The sequence below is a fragment of the Dunckerocampus dactyliophorus genome, chromosome 4 (assembly GCF_027744805.1).
Source record: "Dunckerocampus dactyliophorus isolate RoL2022-P2 chromosome 4, RoL_Ddac_1.1, whole genome shotgun sequence".
NCBI classification, from domain to species: domain Eukaryota; kingdom Metazoa; phylum Chordata; class Actinopteri; order Syngnathiformes; family Syngnathidae; genus Dunckerocampus; species Dunckerocampus dactyliophorus.
Genome location: NC_072822.1, coordinates 26910092 through 26932910, shown reverse-complemented (window position 1 = coordinate 26932910; position 22819 = coordinate 26910092). Strand labels below are relative to the sequence as shown.

Genomic DNA, 22819 nt, shown 5'->3' with positions numbered 1-22819 from the left:
GGTGTATAGCGTGCATTCTTTTTCACATTGTGTGCTCTTATCAAAAAAAGTCTAGGAGGTTAGAGGCTAGACTTTGGTGGAGAATTTGGGGGGGTCATCCAACAAGTTGCGTTTGTGCCAATTTGTTTAGTGTGTGAGCTTTCAAACTGCCAAGGCTCAGATGCACTCTGTCAGTCAGATGTCTTTATATCACCTCTTGAAAAGGATGGAAATAAGTTAAGGAGCAGCAAGCTGAAATGTTTGACTTGGTGTTATTATTCTTTTTACACTTTTAGATTTAGTCTAATGGATCAGTGCATTGTCCATGACATACACACCCACTTACGTATTAGCAATGGAAAAGTACTGTTAGACACACAGTAGATGCATTGTTCTTTCTCGCACAAACTTAACTTGACCAGGCACACAATCTCAAGTTTCACTTTCTAGAGGGACGTGACAACTGCTACATAGACTTTGTGTACTTTTAGCTTTTATATGGGTTTTTTTTATGCTCCCACACTGTCTCTTTATATCTGCTTCTTGTTTCACTGCTCAATACAAAATATAAGCTATCATGAGACTTCATACTGGTGTCGCCAGACCCTAACGTACTATTTCTTGCTTTAAGGTGCGCTTCGGCAACTATTACAGCTGACAACCTTTGTGGATGCCGCTACCCTTGTGAAAGATGAATCTGTGTATGTTGAATAAATTGAAAAGGGTAACTGCACAGGTTTGCAGGCCTGCTGGCGAGGCCACGGGTCTGAAGCCCAAAACTTTCCATGCGGCCACCTGCTGGCACTCATTCATCATGCATTCATTTTCTATCCCGCTATTCCTCACTGGGGTCGTGGGGGTATGCTGGAGTTTATCCCAGGACTTTTGGGAGAGAGGCGGCAGAGAAACTGTAATTTATGTCATAACAAGAAAGTGTGATTCAAATGTTCTGCTACTATTAAAGAAACAAGTGCTGGGCAAACACATTTTCAGTCATGTGTAGTACCTTTTGGCTTGACTGAAATTTTCAGTTCATTTGAAGCTGTTAATACATACAAATATACAGTATATAATCCCAGCTTCTCAGGTATCTTTCTGTTCATAAAATACAATAAAAATGGGCAAATTTCACACATAATAGCAAATGGTGATTAATCATGATTAATTCATTTGAAAACTGTGATTAATTTGATTAAAAATATTTTATCATTTGACAGCCCTGATTATAAACTGTTATACAAAACTACACATAGAAGGCGTTCTTGACAACACATACTCACATAGCACAATCAGAGTTGCACAACACTGACTTATGATAAGATGCATTGTTCTCACTCTCTCACACAAGCTTAACGTTCACTTGCACACAAACTTGACTTTCACTTTCTAGAGAGGTGTGGCAACGTCTGTATACGTAGACTCTGTGTACTCTCATTGTGGGCTCTCCATCAGTCTTTCCTGCCGATGCTCGAGTCCAGCGCTGTAACCAAAAATATTCATATGCTCTTATTTACTTACTTACTTACTTACTTCTCCGACAGCAATGTGATCCAAAGAACTAGGAAGAAAAGCTAAAGAAAAAAATGCTTTTGCAATACGTATCAGAGCATGTCATTTGAGTTCATTCCCCACACTGTTAGACTTAGAAAATCCCTGGTCAGTAATATTGGCAAACCCCTATTGGGTTCTGCCAACACCTTTGTTGTTTGTGCTTCCTGTTGTATGTGGTGTAACACTGATGACTTTTGTTAGTGTTAAGCACGAAATGATTGACTTCCAGTCTGGAGTCTTTACCAAATGCGTTTATACTGCTCTCGATGCCAGTTGTACCATACAGTGCATCGCATGCTTACATATTTTGTGTATAGATGTACTGCACCAGCATGTTGAACCAGCGTATCATAATATTATCTTTCTTTCACTGTATTTATGTATTGCACTGTTATTGTTTCCATGTGTGGGCGGTACATAAACACCATCTGCTTCAGCTTCTAATGTCTATGGTCTGCTCTGCTTGGTTTCATTCAGCAAGTCATGACAAAAACCTTATAACATCTTATATTTTTTTTTAGCCTTGGCCCCAATTTGAAAGAGAAATTTTAAATGTCAAATAAATAGGAATTTTAAATAATTACTCCTCGAGAGTCTGAGCTACCTGTTTTTCAAGAGGTACATTTCTGCAGCTCTCATTCTCTTCTGATGTGTTGGTGGCCTTGTATTGCAGTTGACGGAGGCTGGGATGAGTGGAGCCAATGGACTGTATGCGGGAGACAGTGTGAGAGACAGCGTAGTCGGGGGTGCAACTCTCCGGCACCCAAACACAGAGGCAAGATGTGCGAAGGGAGCGCAGAGTCCACTGAGAACTGCTCGGATGGACAGTGTACACAGGGTAAGTCCTTTCTGACAGCTCAGCATGATGATATCGCCCACATCATCCCTCCAGTCATTATCATTGTCATCATCCTATATAGTCACGGCAAATTTTCACAGATGTTTTTGAAAGTGTGTTGGGGACCAGGGTTAATTTTGACAGCAGTTTTTATTTTAGTTTTCGTCATACCTTAGTCATCTGAATTGATTTAGAACCTTGGTTAGTGTATGCCCCAGGTAGAGTCCACCTAAATTTTGCCTCGGGTTGGGTACATGTTCCGGTTATTGTACAACATGGCGTGCATCTTGTCCTGTTATTAATATACTGCGTGAGTCTAACTGTGTTCTTAATGTATGTCCTTGTTAGCGGCTTACTAATACATGGAAACAGGAATGGGAAGTCAGCTCCGTCGCCCGTCTATGATGTCTTCTAGTTCTTTACTAGCTAACACAATCAAAAATGTCTCAAAACATGTTTTCATAGCTGTACAATTACTTTTACATGCATAAAACAATTCTAAATGCATACAAATGATGAATAAAAGGAATAAACAAACATTTAAACATTTAAAATGCTCATGTCACCAAAAAACTTAACAAAAAACAATAAGAAAATGAAAGTACTCACTTCATGACACATTTTTGTCATACTGCTTTCCTCCTCCAGTAAACAACTCTAAAATATGAGTGAAATGAAGTTGGGACTCTCAAACGCCCCCCCCAGCAAGTTTTCTGAACTGCCACCATCTTGGCTGTGACGTCACGTCAAGGAAGGTTTATGGCAGGGATGTCAAACTCATTTTCATTGAGGGTCACGTCGCAGTTATGGCTGCCCTCAGAGGGCCACTTGTAACTGTCAATATATATGAATATAAATATGAATATAACCTCATGATATTAGTACACAATTGCCCATGCATTTGATTATTATATTTCTACTAAGTGAAGTGAGAATGTCAAGGTGACAAGCAGACATTCAAGTATTTATTTTATAGCAAAAAAATGTTTGGAATATCTTGTTGCATGAGCAGATAATATTAAAGTTCAGAATAACTGCATGCAGATCTGTCACCCGGGCCTTGAGTTTGACACGTGCTTTACGGCAACCAGGCTCAAAACACAGCCATGAACGCACAGCAAAGCCAAGAAAGAGAAATATTCAAAACAATAGCACAATAATAACAGTCACTGATATTGTGTTGCGGTGAGTATGATGTAACACACACAAAAATGGACCACAACAGGTATGTCGTTTAACAGGCAGCGTTTGACACTGACAGATCGACTGTAAGATACAAGACGGTACAGCTAGCACTGGCATGAAAAAACCCGGTTATTATTCTCAGATTCAAGATGCAAGTGCTTCCTGGTCCACGGTTCCTACTGTACATCGTCTCCTTACCGGTGCTGCCACGTAGATCAGTTTACTTAGCTTGATTCTACCTTTTCTATTTGTTTTCCACAGAGCCTTTTCCTCTGTCGCTTTTGTTTTGCTGCAATAAGCAACTGCACTTGCATTATTAAAAACTCTTTATTTTTGCACGCCACTGCCTCATCTCTGCATACTGGGGGTCAAGCACTCGATAACCTCAACTGATGCCTAACAGATCATGACAACTATATCTAGTAGACAAACTGTGGATTTACCGAGTACCGCCTTTTATTTCTTTCCATCTGCATCAGTGCTTGTGTTGCCCCCCATCTGGGTCGATGAAAGACAGTCAGGACTGCTAAAAGTAAAGGCACCCCACGGTAATACACATTCAGTCCCAAAACTTCCAGTATTATGTGCCGAACATAATCCTAAAGAATCTGACGCGGCGAATGGCGTCTTTTGGAAATGCATATACAACAAACAACAGAAATTTGACCAAAACTGCACCACAACAATGAAAAAACTATGTATTATTGCATTAGCACTGCCTTGTGCAAGGGTTCTCGAACTGATGTCACTTCCTCCTCCTTCAGACAGAAAAAACTGGTTTCATTGACGAAAAGTGTAAAAAAGGGTAAATATTTCAACATTCGAGCACATTTTTCACAATGAAAATAACAAGATTAATGTGTTTTGGTGTCATGAGCACTTTAGGGTTACTTTTACCTTCACTGAAGATGTGATTGTTCAGAGACAACACGGGCACCACCTTCGTGTTTCGCTATGAGTTATTTCTCAAGTTCAATAGTGTTTCTCAGCTTCTTTATCAAAATGCTGACACTTGCAACTTTCCTTGGCTCCATGTTGGGTTATTTTGCAGCCACTATCAATAGAAAAGCAAACATGAAGTGAGAAACACTATTTCATATTCCCAACTTGTCCCAAGCGTCTACAAGGCAAAATTAGACAGGACTGAATTTCATTTCTGTCAACATTCTCGTCTAGTTTTTATTCTTTAACAAAAGTGTTTACTTCGTCATAGTTTTCATGAACGTGTATTTCTTTTGATTAGTCACCAACTTGTTTTTCATCAGAGGAAAAAAAGGTTGAGGAGGACGAAAACTATGAAGAAAATCATTTGTCAACGAAATTAGAGACAAAAAAACTGCGTGGTATAGATGTCCTGTGCATGATAATATCAGTACTCCTCATCCTGTTGGCTGCTCACCAGATAAGGTTTGTCTTACACAGAGTGAGGTGCGTATACATTATAAAGTTAAACTACTGGTGTTCGGAAATAAATGAAGCACAAGCACACATGGTCTGAAGTGAGTTCAGTCGCCAGTATTTGCACAAAGGGACTAAAGTAACTGTTATTCTAAGTTTTATCATACGTAGCATTAACATAGACAAAGACCTTATCCCAATGAATTGAATTTCCTCATGTATCAGTATTAGTTGAAAACATGCCAGGCCAAAAGTGATTTACTACTCAAACTAACATCACATACGTGTGTTCGAACCAGAATTCTTTGGGAAGTTAGAAAGGAGAGTTTGAAATGTACAATTTTCCAGCACAAACTCCTTATGCATCTTGCATCAAGACACAACAAACATGAATACACTGAAATTACAGCAGTTTGTCACCAAAATGTTATGTTTTGGCTGCAAAGAGGTTGGCGCTGCCATCACACAGCAAGAAGGTTCAAACTCAGCTCTCTTTCAACCAAGAGAGTCTGATACAGTGGCTGCATTCTACCCCAGAGATACTTAACTTAAACTCCTCCACTTGAGGCATGACTTCCAACTTGGATGATGCAATCCACCTGTTTCAGTCAGAGAACCATGGCCTCAGATTTGCAGGCGCTGATTCTCAATCATGACTCAGCTGGCAACACCCTGGACCCTGTACTCCAAGGACAGAACATAAGTGTGAACATGGCTTAACCAAATCCAGTTGGTTGGGTCAATCACATAGGAGAATGGGTTTATCATCTTATCATCTAAAGCAGGGGTCTCAAACTCAATTTCACTGGGGGCCAGTGGAGGTAGAGTCTGGGTGAGGCTGGGCCGCATCAAGTATTGGGAGTAGGGCTGGGAATCTCAGGGTACCTCACGATATGATACAATTCACAATACATCCATGTGATAACACCACTGTTGGTTCAGTGTTGTTGTTTACTTGCCCCTGTAAGTATGTAAATAACACTGAGCTTGCCCGGATGTTGTGGGCTGCAGTTACACTACTCTTTGATGTCCAGTCGCGGGCCGAAAGATACGATTTGGTGGGCCGCAAATGGCCCGCGGGCCGCAAGTTTGAGACTGATTTTTAAAGTATTAAAGAAAAACAGCACTTTTTTAAAAAGTTTGCCCATCATCCACAAGAACATGCATCTTTCCCTTTTTTGTGTGTTCCAGTTAGCCGCCTCAGGTTGGCTCTTTTTCACAAAAAAAGCTCTCTAAAAAACATCCAACAACCTCCAACAATGCTTTGTATACATGCTTTAGCCATGTAGCAACAGGCACATTCATGATAACATGTAATATTTACAGTATTTTGGTCATTTTAAGCATTACCGGAACTTCTTTCCTAGGCGCATTGATTTCACAGCGCGCATAGCAACTAACACTACTTTAGTCAACAATAACAGCATAAAGAGCGTGTTGTCTATTGCTATCACTAATCATGGCAGACTTCTTAAGAGCTGCTGCATACGACTATCCATCCATCTATTTTCTATACCTCTTATCCTCCTTAGGGTCGCGGTATGTTGGAGCCTATCCCAGCTGACTTTGGGCGAGAGGCAGGGTACACCCTGGACTGGTTGCCAGTCAATCGCAACAACCATTCACACTCGCATTCATACCTATGGACAATTTGGAGTCGCCAATTAACCTGCATGCATGTTTTTGGAATGTGGGAGGAAACTGGAGTACCCGGAGAAAATGTTGCAGACGATTACTTTGGGAAAAATGAAGATCCAGAACCCTATCTTTTTGAACCTGAATATACGGAGGATGAGCTACAGGTTTTCCAAGCTGAGCGGGCAAGAAGAGAGGGTGAAACATTGGAGCAGATGAGGGCTGAGAGAATCAAGACCGGCATAACTTGGTGGTGTAAATGTGGTGCTTGCCAAGCGATGCTAACAGAAATTGAAATGTTTCTGCTGAACTGAGTGGCACACAGTGTTGCCATCGATGGAAAGTCTCCATTTATCTGGCAAGGAGGACACTGCTCCAAGAGACTGCATCACAACAAATAATTGTTAGCACTAACAAACCCTACAGTGGAAGAAACTTTTCTCCACTTACCCAAAATCACCATGGAAAAAGACGCTCCAGGTCAGCTGGACTAGACGGACAACTGTCCATCAAGTCACCATGATATTGATTGTGATACATGGAGCTCATAGTGCTTGGTGTCATAGTCGATCTAGCCATGTCACTACGCTAGAAAAATAGTTTAGTGGGCTTCACAGGTGAAGTATCATTACCTGCATTGTTAATGAATCGCTGCCAGCATGAGGCGGCTATCTACAATGCACAGAAAAGGGAAAGACGTGTGTTCTTGTCTCACGTAAGGATTGTGGCTGATGGGCAAAAAAAAGTGTAGACAGTTTGTGTGTTGTCTCCATTTGACTTTTTTAAGACATGACACTGACCTGAGATACTTCCGCATACACAGTACACATTACGGGATTTCCTTCCTCTTCTCCTGAGCTTAAGGACTTGAGTTTCCTCACTTTGAAGATTTTATACTGTAAACCTCACCAGCTGGAAAGACGGAATCACTCATGAAATTAGTGTCAGAGTAACTTTGCTGCACGAGCCACTTCATATCGACTTGGACCTTAATCATCACTTTCCCGCCTCTTCATCTTATTCTATCTCTCTGTCTTTGCAGATCAAAAGCTGCTAGATGACGTTAAACCTCAAAGTGAGTCGCATGTGGATTGTTTTTTCAACTTTCCCAGTGGCATTAATCAATTCACAGGCTAGTGCGAGAACAGTCCTCTGTATTTACTCAATGATTGGTAAAAGAAACACCATGAATTCACACCATTTATTTCACCTAAATCTGAGCATCTCCAGTTTGAACCCAGCAGGTGTTTATTGTGTATTGATGTCACATTTCGGTGCTCTGCGTTTATGACAGCCATGACATCGCGGCTGTGTTTCTATTTTGAACAATGAGCATGTGCTATGTTGGTATGGTATGGTATGGTATGGTATGGTATGGTATGGAATGGTATGGTATGGTATGGTATGGTATGGTACGGTACGGTACGGTACGGAATGGCATGGTGTATGGTATGGTATGGTATGGTATGGTATGGTATGGTTTATTTTACTTGCAAGAGTTTGCAAAGTGATTGTCAGGTGGTAGCGTGACTAATTTCATTACCCTGCACAGTAAAGTTGCGAAAACTTACTCAACTTTGGATGGCGGAAAAATGGCTTAATATAAGCTGCCTATGTCAACATTCTGGCAGGAATACTTGCCACATCTACCTGCATTAGCTATGGTTACCTTTACAGCGGGATATTCTGTATATAAAGAGGTTAATGTAGACAGTTGATTCCCGCATATTTGCGGATTGTTGAGCAAAATATAATATTTTTATTTCTGCATAAACCTACCATTTTGTGCTCATAATATCCATAATGAGGCCGTTTTTGGGAGAAAACCCAGCTCATGTGCCCTACATAGGTAAAGCTCGAGTTGTACAAAGAGTAGTCAGTAGCAAACTTGAACAAGGTTGTTTTTCTTAATGCTGGTATTGAAATAGATGATTACACACAAATATACATGCAAATAATTTAGAACTTACAAGGAATGCTGGGAAGCCCACAACATGATGTTACCAAGCATACCTTGCGGGTTAGAAAGTAGTGTAAAATATTCTTGTTTTGTCATATTGTTATATTAGTGTTTATGCGTTTACTTTGATACCCTCATTGTGGGTATGCATGTTAAGCTAATTCGCTGCAAATAGACAGCACTTCTTCAAGCATATTTCTGTTATTTCACAGTTGCACCATAGACATACACTTCATTATAGTATCAAAAAGAAACATTTATATGGCTGTCTCAATTGTCATCAGGAATCTACTGTATAGACCAGTGGTTCTCAACTGGTTTGGCTGCGGGACCCACCATCATCCCTTAATGACAAGCGGAGACCCAAATTGCTGGGATTTTTCTACTCATATCTAATATTGAATTACAAGACTGCAGTTTGAATTAAGGTAGTTGTCTGAAGAGTCCAGTTGCTCTCATTCAACTCAGATAAACAAAAAGTGCAATTCAAAAACATTTACATATACAAATTAAACTGTTCTATAGATTCACTCATTAGGCCATCACAGACCTACAAGTTTAATTATAACATGATGGGGATCTTTTCCTGGGCACAACTGAAGTCAGGACCGCCACATATATAAACATAGACATCATCACTGCGGGTCTTCCTCTTGCTGCAGCATGACAGTCCCACACAGTAGCATATTAACTATTGGAGATCAGTGGCCAAGTCTGGGATGTCATCGTTAATCGTCATGCTTCAAAGAGTACATAAACACAACATTCTCTCATAGTCCGCCGGGTGGATCTCAAAAGGCGCACATGGTCCATTTTATTTTCCGGGAAGCAAACACTGGCCATGATAATTAATGGAAAGCCGGTTTGTGTCTAGGCTAACCCGGATCCCTCTGCTTCCTCTCACACTGCCTGCAGCGCTTTCTCTGCTGTTGCAGCGCAGTAGTGGGGGTCGAGGCTGAGGTGGACTGCCGGAGGACACCTAGCTTCTGTGGTTCCCTGGCATCCTTGGGTTTTAAAGTCCATAAACAGCTGCTGCCAATGTCTAAAAGCAACGTCCGACAGTACACGTGTTTTGGTGAACTCAAAAACATGTAAACGCATCGGGAGCGAGCGAGGTCGCCGGGTCCAGTCGCGTCAACATCCAACCCCTCCTGAATAAAGATTATTCTTGTATCAATTCTTTGAAAAGATCTGCAACCCGCTGAAAACGGGTCACACACCAGTTGAGAATCCCTGGTATAGACCTTTGCATTTCAAGGTGTTTTCATGGTCCAACAGGTGCAAAATCAAATTGGCCTGTTCCATCTTGCCACATGCACATTTCATTTTTCATTCTGTGGTTGTACATACTGCAGTTGTCTTTTGTCTGTCAATTGTTTTATTGTATCTTTATGTTTTAACCCTGTGTATGTATTTTAGGTATGGACAGTACCAATGACATAGCTCTATACTCAGGCTTGGGAGCTGGCATTATTACCGTGGGCATCCTAGTAGTGGCTATCATGCTGTACAGGAAAAATCAGAGCCAGTACGGCGTGGACGTCATTGATTCCTCTGCACTCGCCGGGGGATTCCAGTCTTTCAACTTCAAGACTGCTAGTCAAGGTAAGAAAACATTGTAAGAAATAAGGGTGCAGTAGTGGTCAGTTTTTGTCCCCAATCTACAAAAACATATTCCTCAGGGCTTATTGTCTCATCCCAAACCCAGGCAGCTACCTAGACTGATCATTTGCTAATGGTGTCTCTACTCAATATTGTTAAAACAAGGTACAGTGAGGTGCTATTCGCAATACAGTAATCCCTCATTTATCGTGGTTAATTGATTCCAGACCCAAATGTAATAAGTGATTTTCTAACAAGTATGATTCTTTATTTACAGCTAAATTTAATATTTTTGTAGAGCATAGAAAACCTGTTTACGACCTTCTAAATACAGTTTTTAACAGACATGAAATAACACCCATATAGGCACCTTTACAATGGTAGTACCCAAGATAGTAGTCATAATAGGAGAAAATAAGACATTTAAGAAAGAAACAAGAAATGAGAGCATGTTAGCATTGGGAGAGACAGGGACGGATGTAGCTGGTCAGTTGGGTGTTCTAAGCAGGACCACCCAACACTTTATGGTTGATGCAAACCACTGCTGGTTGCTCCTTGGATGATCATATTTGGCATTGCAATGTTCTCAATGATAACATCCAAATGATAGCATGTATCAGTTGGAATTATCCATCCATCCATTTTCTATGCCCTTTATCCTAATTATGGTCACGGGGGTATGCTGAAGCCTATCCCAGATGACTTCGGACTGGTCACCAGCCAATCGCAGGGCACATATAAACAACCCATCGCACTCACATTCATACCTATGGACAATTTAGAGTCGCCAATTAACCTGACATGCATGTTTTTGGAATGTGGGAGTCCCCGGAGAAAACCCACGCACGCACGGGTAGAACATGCAAACTCCACACAGAAATGCCCAAGTGGAGATTCAAACCCAGGTCTTCACGATCTCCTGACTGTGTGGCCAACATGCTAACCACTCGGCCACCGTGTGGCCCCAGTTAGAATTAGGGTAATAAATATATATTTAAATTAAAGTTTTGAATTATATCCATTATATTAAAGACAAAATATTACATTTTCACCCTGAGGCACCACTCTCAGATGTGGTAGATGTCTAATGGTTAGGTTAAACTCTACATGATACCTGGTGGTGCTAACTGAGGTCATAAAGAATGAGTCTAAACAAATTGAAAGGTTGGCTTTTCATTAACTCATTCAATCCCCTTCAGTACTGGCCATTTTAGACGATTTGACTGATCTTTTAAGGCACACAGAATATTGTGTTGGCTATATAAATGGCTATATAAACATGGAACCTACCAAAAGAAAGATTAGACTCCCAGACAGAAAAAAATGTTTTCGACCTTTTTCCGTTCTTTAGTAATCAGCAGTAAAACATAGGTAAGTTTTAGGAAAATATCAGTAGCCGACCACAAAAGGGAGAAAACAAGCTTTTTGTGAAGATACATTTCAAACATAACTCTGACACACATATTTTTTGCTTTTGTGACAGCTCATATATCTGAAGAATTATACCACAACATAAACGACACAAAAAAGCTTCTTTCTTTTACATCAAAATAACAATGTGTCTACAAATATAACACCATGAAGTATTTACAGTTTTCACATTTGGAACTAAACTACGTGAGTTGGAAATGAACTCTGTGTGTGCATGTGTGCGTGTGTGTGCATGCGTTAAAATTTCTCGACAAAGCGTACCTTGTTTTCTGTGGTATGCAATCTGCCTTTATGGGCTTCGTCTTCCTGTAATGTGTGTTGCTCCTTCCTTTCATGATGCACTTCTGCCACCGAGTGGCCGTTTTTATGGCATTAAAATTGCTCTCAAGCCTAATCCTGTTGAGGGGTTGCATCATTAGCCTCTCACTAATGTATATATATATATATACACACATATATACAGTATATATAAAGAAGTTTTGCTTTTAAAACGTTTGGCATGCAAGGCAGTTACATTTCAACTCAAACTGAATCTAAGAAAAACAATGAAAGAAAATAAAAAGTTGAGTTATCTAAACAATGAACGGTGCTTTTATAATGTTGACGTTGCATGTTGGGTGTTGTGTCTACAGCCAGGATGACAAATCCTTCTCTTCTTCTCATGATGCTGCAGAATTATGTCCGTGGCAGGACGTTTTGTGCTGCTTTCGTACTGTAACTTGGTCATTGTAGTTAGCCATGTGTACCTGGCGAACAGGAAAGTCGTATGTGGGGAGTTTGCTTCAGGAGCTCACGGGGACAGTGCCCTGTAGTGGTGTCCACGAGGGCAATCATCACTGGTGGTCCAATGTGCTGAAGTGGCTAGGCAAAGAGAAGAGAGCAAACAAATGTGTATCTCCGGCTTTTATTTACAAAACCAGTCACCCTAAACTGAGGCCAGTATTTAAATAGGCACCAAGTCAAGCCAGTCAAGTGTCAGTTTTACAAAAGGAGCACCTGTTCCACTGACAAGCCATTATCCTGGAAAAGCACAGTGATATATTGTATTTTTCTTGAGCGTGCACCTCCTGTTCTGCACTGACATGAGCCGGCTGCTTCAAGGCCAAAAAGCAGCATCATCAAAGATCTCTGTGACGGGGCCAAGCTCATGATTGATGGCATTTATCCGTATCGAGCACTCTGCTGCACAAGTCTCCCTCTCTGCTTTGGATTTATACTTCCATAATCAGTGAACGGACCTGTCTTTTTGTTTTGACAGATCGGCTCCCCTGTTATTGTGAAATGGGAGGTAATCAATTTCAGAGAAATGCATGTACCTCGCCAGCCCGTCCCCCACAGACCGTGCATTTGGGTGCGAGACAACCAATCCCTTCAATGAGATTGCACCGGGCCAGACCACTGATGGATAGATGTGTGCTGTATGAGGCAGTGAATTTCAGTTGTATTTTTGTTTTGCCCGGTAATAATGTCTGTTAGCAAAGTGACGGTCAATGTCCCAGCCAGCACTGCTGGGTTTGAACGAGCGACATGCACGGAGGCTACGGGCAATCCATTTTCTCCGCGGCAGTGAAATGCCCCACTATGTCCCAGGCTCCCCAAGGCCTGGAGATTCGGTCAGCCGCCCACACTGACTCATGCAATTGCTAAGATGTGAGGGGAGAAGAAAGGTTGGTGTGGGGGGTGGTGTGAGCCAGGTCCACATTCAGCAGGTCATCAATCCTATTTAAATAGGCCATCTCTCCCCGAGCCTGCCTGCTGTGCCCTCCACTGGCCACAATCACTCCTTTCCATTTTCTCCATCAGCCGGGCGGAATGTGGAATGCTTCCCTGCTTTCTCTTATTAAAACCAAGTTTGCTCTGGAGGAAGTTGTTATTGCATTTCATAATAGCCTCATTCTGACATCAGTATTTAACTTCCGTTTGAAAAAAATGTTAAAATGGGGACATTCAAGTGAAAAGCAGTAAAATACTAAAAAAGTCCTTAAACGCTTTCGGATGGAACGCTATTGGAGCCTATATAAGGTAGAGTGCTGAATGAGAATTTGGACCTAAACTTGTCTCCCCACATTACTTCTCCCTGTGAGTGATTTTTAATCAGAGGTCCATTTCCAAACCTATCCCTCAAGGTATTCAACCTGAGGTACATTTCATTTACTTTTCTGATACTCTAGTCTCACTGCTGCCATTCCATTTTCGGCAGCCCATTCTTAAAGATGCACACTCAAGCGATAATCTGATCGGTCTGCATTTGACCAGAGGGGAGAAAGTCAGCAGTGATTGAATGTCAGCTACAGAGGGCTAGCCCTGGCCATAGGCAGTAAATGCAAATGCAAGAGGCGCCGTCATCCATAGGGTGCGCCACAAATTATTAAATTTTTTTTGCATAGTAAAAACATTTTTTACAGTAGATCCCTGCTTTTTGTGGGGGTCACGTTGGACGCATGCCAGCGAATAGTGCAAATCTGTGAGTAATTGATACGCCCCTAAAACACAAAGCTCGCTCCTCCCCTATCTTTTGATTATCCGATTTTGGATCAACATTTGCAATAAAATTGATTGCTGGAATTATTAGATTAGATTCAGCTCCAGAACTTTCCCCTTTGCTTATTAATTGCCGCTGTTTTCTAGTGACAAAATCTAACCAGCTAAATGCACAATCCAGGTTGAAGCCCTAAATATTAGGGACGTAATGTTTAATAGCAAACTACATGTGTTAGTGAACTGTGAAAATAATGAACACATGTAGTTTGACTGAAATGAAAGGTGCTGTTTTTGTTTCATATGGTTTTAACTTAGAGCTGAAAGCTGAGACGGGTATAGCTGCACCACATACATTGAATTTAATTTAAAAACTGTATTTTTGAGTTAAAACAAATGTGGATACTTTGAATGAAGCACAAGGCATGAAAATCTCTTGGTTCAGGGGCTTGATTCGCACATTTCGTACAAAATTTTTTTCACCTCCACGAAACAGAACCACTTCATGTTCGTGAAGGGTATGATGGCTGGACATTTCCACGTTGTTTATACTTGTGAATAATTATGGATAGCAGATGATGCACCTTCAAGCATCTGGAAATTGCACTCAAGGATTAAACAGTTTTATGGAGCGCCACAATTATTTTCCGGATATCATGGCTGATTTCTTTTGATTTTCCAATAATGTCAAACAAAGAAAGTGTTTTTGAGGTGTGGCCTTAAAATACATGCGCAGATGTGCCTACAAGTAACTCAAATGTTGCCAGTTAACCTATCAAGCATCCAAAGCCATGTCATCACCGTGTGGACTTTCACACAATGTTTAAAGACACGGTCATCTTTGTGTATGAAAACCTTTGACTTCCAAGAAAGTCATAAAAAAATCACTAAAATCTCTCTCATAGTTGCAGCATTTAGCAAATAGAAATAATTTTGGTGATCTTAACTGGCCTAAGACAAGAAACGTTTAGTCTGATTTAATTTCAGAGAGTGGAAAACACTTTTATGTGTGTTTTTACACACTCTATGTAAACATCTGGTTTAACTGTGCATATAATAATATGAATAGGTATCACCACTATTGAATGGAAATTATGATCGATGAACAGATGGAACCGAAGTCGCTGTGCAGCCCGTCACAGCACACCGCCATGGTGTGTTTAAGGACCGCCAAAAAAAGACTGAAATCTTAACGCTTTTTGAAGAAAAGGAAATACATTTTAAAAATGATTTTTGACCAGCAATCTTTACATTTGTGGGGCTTTGAATGCTGAATCGCAAATGTGCGGGGATCCACTATACTGTATATCAAATGTAAAGATAAGCACTGCCTCACTTGCCTCCCCAGTCAGGGGAGGCAGGTGAGGCCAAGCTTCAGAAAATAACATACAATAAATATTGATATTTGTCCATTCAACTGTATTATAAATGGATTTTCTTTATTTAATAAGAATATTTCAATCATAGGCCGCACAGTGGACTAGTGGTTAGCATGTTTGCCACACAGTCAGGAGATCGGGAAGATCTGGGTCCAAATCTCCGTTGGGCATCTCTGTGTGGAGTTTGCATACGTGCGTGGATTTTCTCCGGGTACTCCAGTTTCCTCCCACATTCCAAAAACATGCACGTTAGGTTAATTGACGACTCTAAATTGTCCATAGGTATGAATGTGAGTGTGAATGGTTGTTTGTCTATATGTGCCCTGCCATTGGGTGGCGACCAGTCCAGGGTGTACCCCGCCTCTCGCCTGAAGTCAGCTGGGATAGGCTCCAGCATACCCACGACCCTAGTGTGGATAAGCGGAATAGAAGATCGGTCGATGGATTTCAATCATTCAGATCTACGATGTGTTATTTTAGTGTGAGATGTGTTTTCTGCACAAAAAATGGCCTATTTTTGGAGAGGAAAAAAAAATCTGCAAATTTGTGGTCTGGTGAATGCTGAATCGTAAATGTGCGTGAATCAACTGTATCACATGAACCCTCAGCAACATGACTTCATAGCAAAGCAGATAATAGTCTTTTATTTATTTTTTTCCTGAATTCATGCATGCAGTTTCAATGTGAGTGTATGACTGTGAAATTGACCGCGATACTAGGGGCGCCAGCTCACACCTTACCTTGGGCAGCAAATTGGTCATGCTCGCACTTGCTACTCTTACTGGGTTGCAGGTCTGGCTGAGAAGTTGGAATATGCCACATGTTTGTTTGAGATATGCATCTTTTCTTTCAACAGAATAATTAATACTATGCATTATTATATTGCAGCAATAATGCAATTAGTCCATTTTGAAGACAGAGGTACTTTAACAGCCCGGTCATCCCTTGTTTATCATGGTTACTTGGTTCCAGACCTGACTGCCATAAGTAAATTTCTGCAAAGTAGGATTTAATATGAATAAATGGAATACACTTATAAGACATTTTTGGGGGGCATGAAACACAAAATAATAGGTTTTTGAAGTGAAAGCCCACCCCAAATCAAATTAATCACAAATGAGTTAGTAATTAATGATTGTCCTAAAAATAAAACAACATTAGCCTCCCACCTTGCACCCCTCGCCAGGCAACAGCTGGGCAGCAAGGACTCAGTGACTTCGCAGTTATTTTGGCAGGGGGCAGGGGCAGCACACGTCTGAGTCTGCCAGATCGATGAGGTGCACTCCTGACTTGGTTTGGCAGCATTGTCACATTTAATTACTACAGATGAAGGCCCTGCTTGACAGGCTTTTGGGTTCACACTGGGAGCTGCAGGTCTCCCCTCATTTACAAAGCATTCACCTGAACCCCTCCTGGCCCTTCTGCTGTCTCCCCCATGTCCTTCAGGAGGTCGGCTGGGAGTCCAGAAGATTTTACTCCCAACTTCCAAGTTTGCTTTTTTTTTAAATCTATGAATTACTAAATCATGCTGGTTTTGTGGTTGAATATGTTCTATTATTAGTTTGTTTTTTTAAATACATGCATATTTAAGCAAATTTTACATATTTTGTCCTAAATTAAGCATTTTCAAGCATAAAAATGGCTAAGTGAACTAAAATACAAATACAAGGCATTCAGAAGACATTGTCAAAGACATTATTGTGATATGTAGTATTCTACACTGGTCACCAGGTGTCAGTAATGTTACTGTAATGTTTGGTGAGACACACAAGCACCAGACTTGATTGCCGGGACAACAGGCTTTTATTGCAGGTGTGAATGATCTCACAAAACCCAAATAAAAATTGGGCTACTTTAGCAGCCGTAACCTACACCGAGCTGAGACTCAACTCTGGACCCCCGATGTAACTTCCTGTCTGCCTTATTTATTAAGTCTACTCTACTGAATAACAAGGTGACTGACCATGGGGTGTTATTTCATGTCTGTACGCCATTGTATTTAGAAGGTTGTAAACGAGGTTTCTATGCTTTAACTACTTCAATATTCTATTTATAAATTCAGAATCCTACTTTGCGGAAATTCATTGATCACGGCCGGGTCCGGAACCAATTAACCAAGATAAACAAAGGACTACTGTACATCAAAAACATTGAGGATAAATATATACAGGATATGCTGTATACTGGAGTAAATACTGTGACTGAATCGTCCAATATAAGTAATTTATTTAAGTAAATTCTGTATATAAATTAAGCACAGTTCAGTCCACATCCTCCGAATAAAATTCCATTCTTTTCTCAGCATCAATACAGACACAAACACGGGTACACGAAACATAGCTGACTGCATTGCAATCGCTCCTCCACAGTTACATTTGCTAGCCAGTACCTTTCATAACAGACTGCCAAATCATCTGCAAAGTCAGCGTGAGAACGTGCTCCTCCGCATGCAATACAAAATTGTAGCGACAGGAATTACATGCTGTTGTATGAATATTTCTTATTAATTTGTCGAATAAAAGAACGAGGTATGGACCTGTTCTATATGAAGGTTACCCTTTATGTTGTAATGCGGCGCGATAGAAAATGCAGTTTAAATAGTTTTTCATGACTGTGTGATTTTGTGTTTCTTCCATCTCCACAGGCAACCCCCTGCTTCTCAACTCATCAATACAACCAGATTTAACTATGGGCCGCACCTACAGCACTCCCCTGTGCTTCCAGGATGGTGCAGACAAGGAGCTTTTCGACCCCTTGCCAGACATCAAGGTGAAAGTGCAAAGCTCATTTATGGTCTCACTTGGTGTGGCAGAGCGGGCAGAGTTCCATGCCAAAGCCCCCGTTGAGACTTTCCCACACGACCTGAGCCGGGATTACTGCAGCTCAATGGACAGATGCAAGACAGGTCTGCTCACCTTCAATGGACCTTTGAGTACCTGTAAAGAGCAGCTGAGGACCACTGGTGTGTTTGGTTACCCTGGAGGACGGCTGGTGGTACCGAATACTGGTGAGTAGTAGGACAGGTATGTGTGCGTTAACGGCAGTAACAAAAGGATTTCATCAATTGTATCTGCGGTCTAAATAAACAGAAAGACAAAGAAACATGAAAGTGGTTATTCTTATCACTTACTTTGTAACTCTTAAGGCACAAGTATAATTTACTGAATTTAAATGTGCTTGGAAATTCCAGAAAACACACTCAAAACATATGAAGTAATCTGAAATGGCATGATGTCTTTAAACGCAACCCCTTTTTTGCTCATAATAACTAATAATTAAAGTGTTAGTCAAATGTTCTGCTACTATTAAAGAGACTTTGGCAAATACGTTTTCCGACATGTGTGCTATCTTTTAGCTTGATTTAAATTTACAGTTCATTTGGAGCTGTTAATACATACAAATACAGTAATCCCTTGTTTATCACAGTTATTTGGCTCCAGACCCGACCATCGTAAGTGAATTTCGGCAAAGTAGGATTCCTTTTTTAGAAATGGAATATTTTTGTAGTTAGAGCATAGAGAACCTGTTTATGACCTTGGTTTTTAACATTATTAGAGCCATCTAGACATGAAATACTCTTATAGTCACCTTTACACTCATATTACCCAAACTAGTAGACATAATAACAGAAAAAGAGCCATAAATAAGACACATGCTTGTCTGTGTTGCATTAAATGTGTTCAGGTGCAAGGGGAGCTGACACCAAGTAACCAATGTAGAACACTACCGTAATTTCCGGTGTATAACTTTTTTCTTAAACTTTGAACTCCACGGCTTATACAGCAGTGTGGTTAATTTATGGCTAAATTCTAATCTTGTGTAAATTCTAATCTCCTTTACTTCAGAACTACCACTAATCGTTTAAATACTGGGCCACTCAATATAAGTAGTCTGACTCACGGTGTCATCTTATCATCACACAGCAACTTTAACACTCAAAAGGCGTACATAAGAAATATACAAACGTGTACCAATACAAATTTACAAATTTCACCCAAAAGTCGAGCTTAACTTTATTCAAACTTTAATGAATAGAGTATTTAATATAGATATACATAATAATCCTATGCAATAATTCCACTGTACTCATATTATGCAGTCTGTGCTTTCAGGACACACACAGATAGCACAATCTGAGGTGTGCAACACTTAGATATGACACATTGAAAATGACTGGGAAATACACAATAGATGCATTGCCCTCACCCACACCCCTTTAACTCTCACTTTCACACAAACGTAACTTTCACGTTTTTAGAGGGATGCGACAACTACTATACAGTACATATATACTCTGTGTACTTTCATTCTGGGGCTCTTTCCTTGATCTTCCTCGTTGATAAGAGTCCAGTGTTGTAACCAAATATATGTCATTTGAAAACCTTTTAAATTCTTTGATCATTTAGTACTTCTCCAATGGCAACACGTTTCAGAGAACCAGGAAGAAAGGCTAAAGAGAAGAAATAGCCATTACAGTAGACTGCTATTAAAGTTAATATCGCTAATGTTTGTGCTTTGTCTCGAAGAACTAAACAATAAATAGCCCTCAAGTGACTCATAATATAAAAAATAGTGCAATTAACCTTTGTGTGTACATTTAATCTCTTCACATATCACAAACTGTTGCCAAGGTCCAGCCGTGCTTGTTGCCAAGGTGATTTGCACTCCTTCAAGCACGCTGTCATCATCTGCTCTAATGTTGTCATGCAATGTCGTTCATTGGCTTTTGTTGCATCTTCATCTGCAATGCTTTTCTGAATGGTGGTTCTTAGCACATGGGTAGAGTACAGGCGAAATCTACCTTTGTCAATGGCCTCTCAAGCTGAGTGGGGGGTCAACTGCTGTCAAGTGCAGCATTCACTCAGCCTGCCTTGAGGGGATCACTCTTCATTTGAGCAAGGAGCAAGCCATATGCACCAGAAGTAAACTACTCCATAAATACAGAACCAATAGAGAAGCACTTTCTTTTTGTACAGTTTCATCTTTTTCTGATCAATTGAAGTTTGTGTTTTTTTCGGATGACACAAAGACTTTTGTGATGAGTACATTAAAATGTGGGTTTGACAAAAATAAATGATCTCTAAACTTCACCAAAAGTTATCCACGATACAAAAGCGAGCACTGAGGACGATAAATAATCGAACACATCGGGAACAAATGCACAAAGTAACAAATTATGAAATTTATGGATCTGGTGGAATTTCAAAACTGCACAGGTTATATTTCAAGCAAGAAATAATTAATTGTCACCGATTGTTCAAAAACAAAAGTGGTACAATTTCAAATTAAACTTTTATTTAAAACAGCCTTGTGTAAACACAAACACAGATAGGGAAATCAAATGAAACAATAACATCACACAATTTAAAAAGAAAAAAATATCTTTGATAGATATAAAAATGAGGTGGAATAATGTAAATATGTTTTGTATTAGGAAAAAAGGTAATCTGAGTGATGACGCAGAACACCATAAGCTTTTGCTTCTTCCTGTTCCCCCCTTCCTCCATTCCTTTTAACTTTATTGTTTTTAAAGTGGAACCCCGGTTAGCATGTTTTTTTTTGGTTAATGTCAAAATTTTGGTTGCAGTCTTCAATCTGCACTTGACCAGAGGGGAGAAATTCAGCAGTGATTGAATGTCAGCTGCAGGGGGCTAGCCCTGGCCATAGGCGGTATATGCAAATGCTAGAGGCACTGTCGTCCATAGGGGGCGCCACAAACAGGGATTTATTTATTTATTTAATTTTTTACTACAGTGGAACTTCGGTTAGTGTACACGCCGGGCATCATGCGTTTTGGTCAATGTAGAAAATGTCCGCCATAATTTTGCCTCGGTTTGCGTACATTTTCCGGTTAGCGTACAATATGGCATATGTCTTGTTGTGTCATTAGTGCCCTGCGTGAGTTTAACTGTGTTCTTTATGTGTTTTCATCACAAAACGCCCTTGTTAGCATCTTGGTCTTGCTAATACACGGAAACAGGAAGCGTAAGTCAGCTCTGTCGCCCGTCTATAAAGTCATCAGCGGTTGCCTCTGTAGTTCTTTGCTAACTAACAGTTACACCACAAGTCTCAAAAAACACAAAGCACATTTTTATAGTTTTACAATTCTAGTTTGACATGCATAAAACAATTCTAAGTACATATAAATGATGAATGAAAGGGATAAATTAACATTTAAGGTTACTTTTACCTTAATTGAAAACGTGATTGCCCGAGACACAATATAGCAGCGAGATCAGGACGCCACCTTGGTGTTATTTCTTGAATCCAATAGTGTTGACCTTGCAACTTTCTTTGGCTCCATTTTGGGTTATTTTGCAGCCGGGATCAAAAGACAAGCAGAGACTTGAGATACAAAACTCTTGAATTCAAGAAATAACTCATGGCAAAACACAAAGGTGGCGTCCATGTAGATCTTGCTGCCACATCGTGTCTTTAGCAGCAATCACATCCTCAGGTAAAAGTTGGTAAAAGTAATCTTAAATGGTAATTTATCTCTTTTATTTATCATCTGTATGTATTGCCATTTTGAATTGTTTTATGCATGTAAAACTATAATAGTAGAACTATAAAAACATGTTTTGTGTTAACATTTTTGACTTTCTAAAACGGATTCATTGGATTTACATTATTTCTTATGGGGAATAATTGATTTGGTTAGAGTATGTCAGTTCAAACTGGACCTTCTGAAACGGATTAATGTTGCTAACCAAGGTTCCACTGTAATTTGTTCGAAATGATCTCGATGGAAACTCTTTTATTTTGTATTATTGTTATTGTGTTCAAAAAGAAAAGACAAATCTTATTAGCATGTCAGTCTCACAGGGAATTGTGGCTCGTAACTGGGATTTCTCTGATTTTCTCCAGGTCAAATTATTTTATTTATTGAGCATTTTCAATCAATTTTACCAGAAGCAGAATAAGTTTTGATGTATTACTTGATATGTGTTTTTGAATATTTCACTGCCCCAGCACAGCAAGCTACGTAGGCTTATGTTGCCTTACACTGTCAGCCTGCAGGGTCATTCCTGTTGACACAACTATGCATGTTTTCCAGGAGTCAGCCTGCTGGTGCCGCATGGAGCTGTGGCTGAAAATATGTCCTGGGAGATGTACATGGTGATCAGTCCAGGGGAAGCGAGGTGAGACTAACCAAATATCTTAATCCACCATCTGTTGGTTTGTCACAGCCTATTGGGCCACCCATCTCCCATAACTTTTCATTCTTTGTTCGGCACCAGTGGCAGAGCCAGAAGATAAGACCATTGCTCACATAAGGATGGCACAGAAACTGACATCTTACTGGCAAGTGTCTCGGTGGCAATTGCTGTGGCTCCAGTAGTGTTCCTTGGCCATTTATATATGCAGGCAGTGACTGCTACG

The 22819-nt window shown here is 40.3% G+C and overlaps 1 protein-coding gene across 4 annotated transcripts in view; it reads left to right on the top strand.

Moving 5' to 3' along the window:
- The window catches only part of unc5db (unc-5 netrin receptor Db), a 258492-nt gene that overhangs the window by 178870 nt on the left and 56803 nt on the right, over positions 1 to 22819 (top strand). For 3 of the 4 annotated variants that reach the window (XR_008569990.1, XM_054772927.1, XM_054772924.1), the window contains exons 7-11: positions 2204 to 2368; positions 7629 to 7661; positions 9966 to 10151; positions 18081 to 18443; positions 22494 to 22578. Coding sequence is in view for 3 of the 4 variants with exons in the window: in XM_054772927.1 (XP_054628902.1) it covers positions 2204 to 2368; positions 7629 to 7661; positions 9966 to 10151; positions 18081 to 18443; positions 22494 to 22578 (832 nt within the window). In the remaining variant the exon portion in view is untranslated. The remainder of the gene's footprint in view (positions 1 to 2203; positions 2369 to 7628; positions 7662 to 9965; positions 10152 to 18080; positions 18444 to 22493; positions 22579 to 22819) is intronic. The other variant, XM_054772926.1, reaches the window with a different exon arrangement.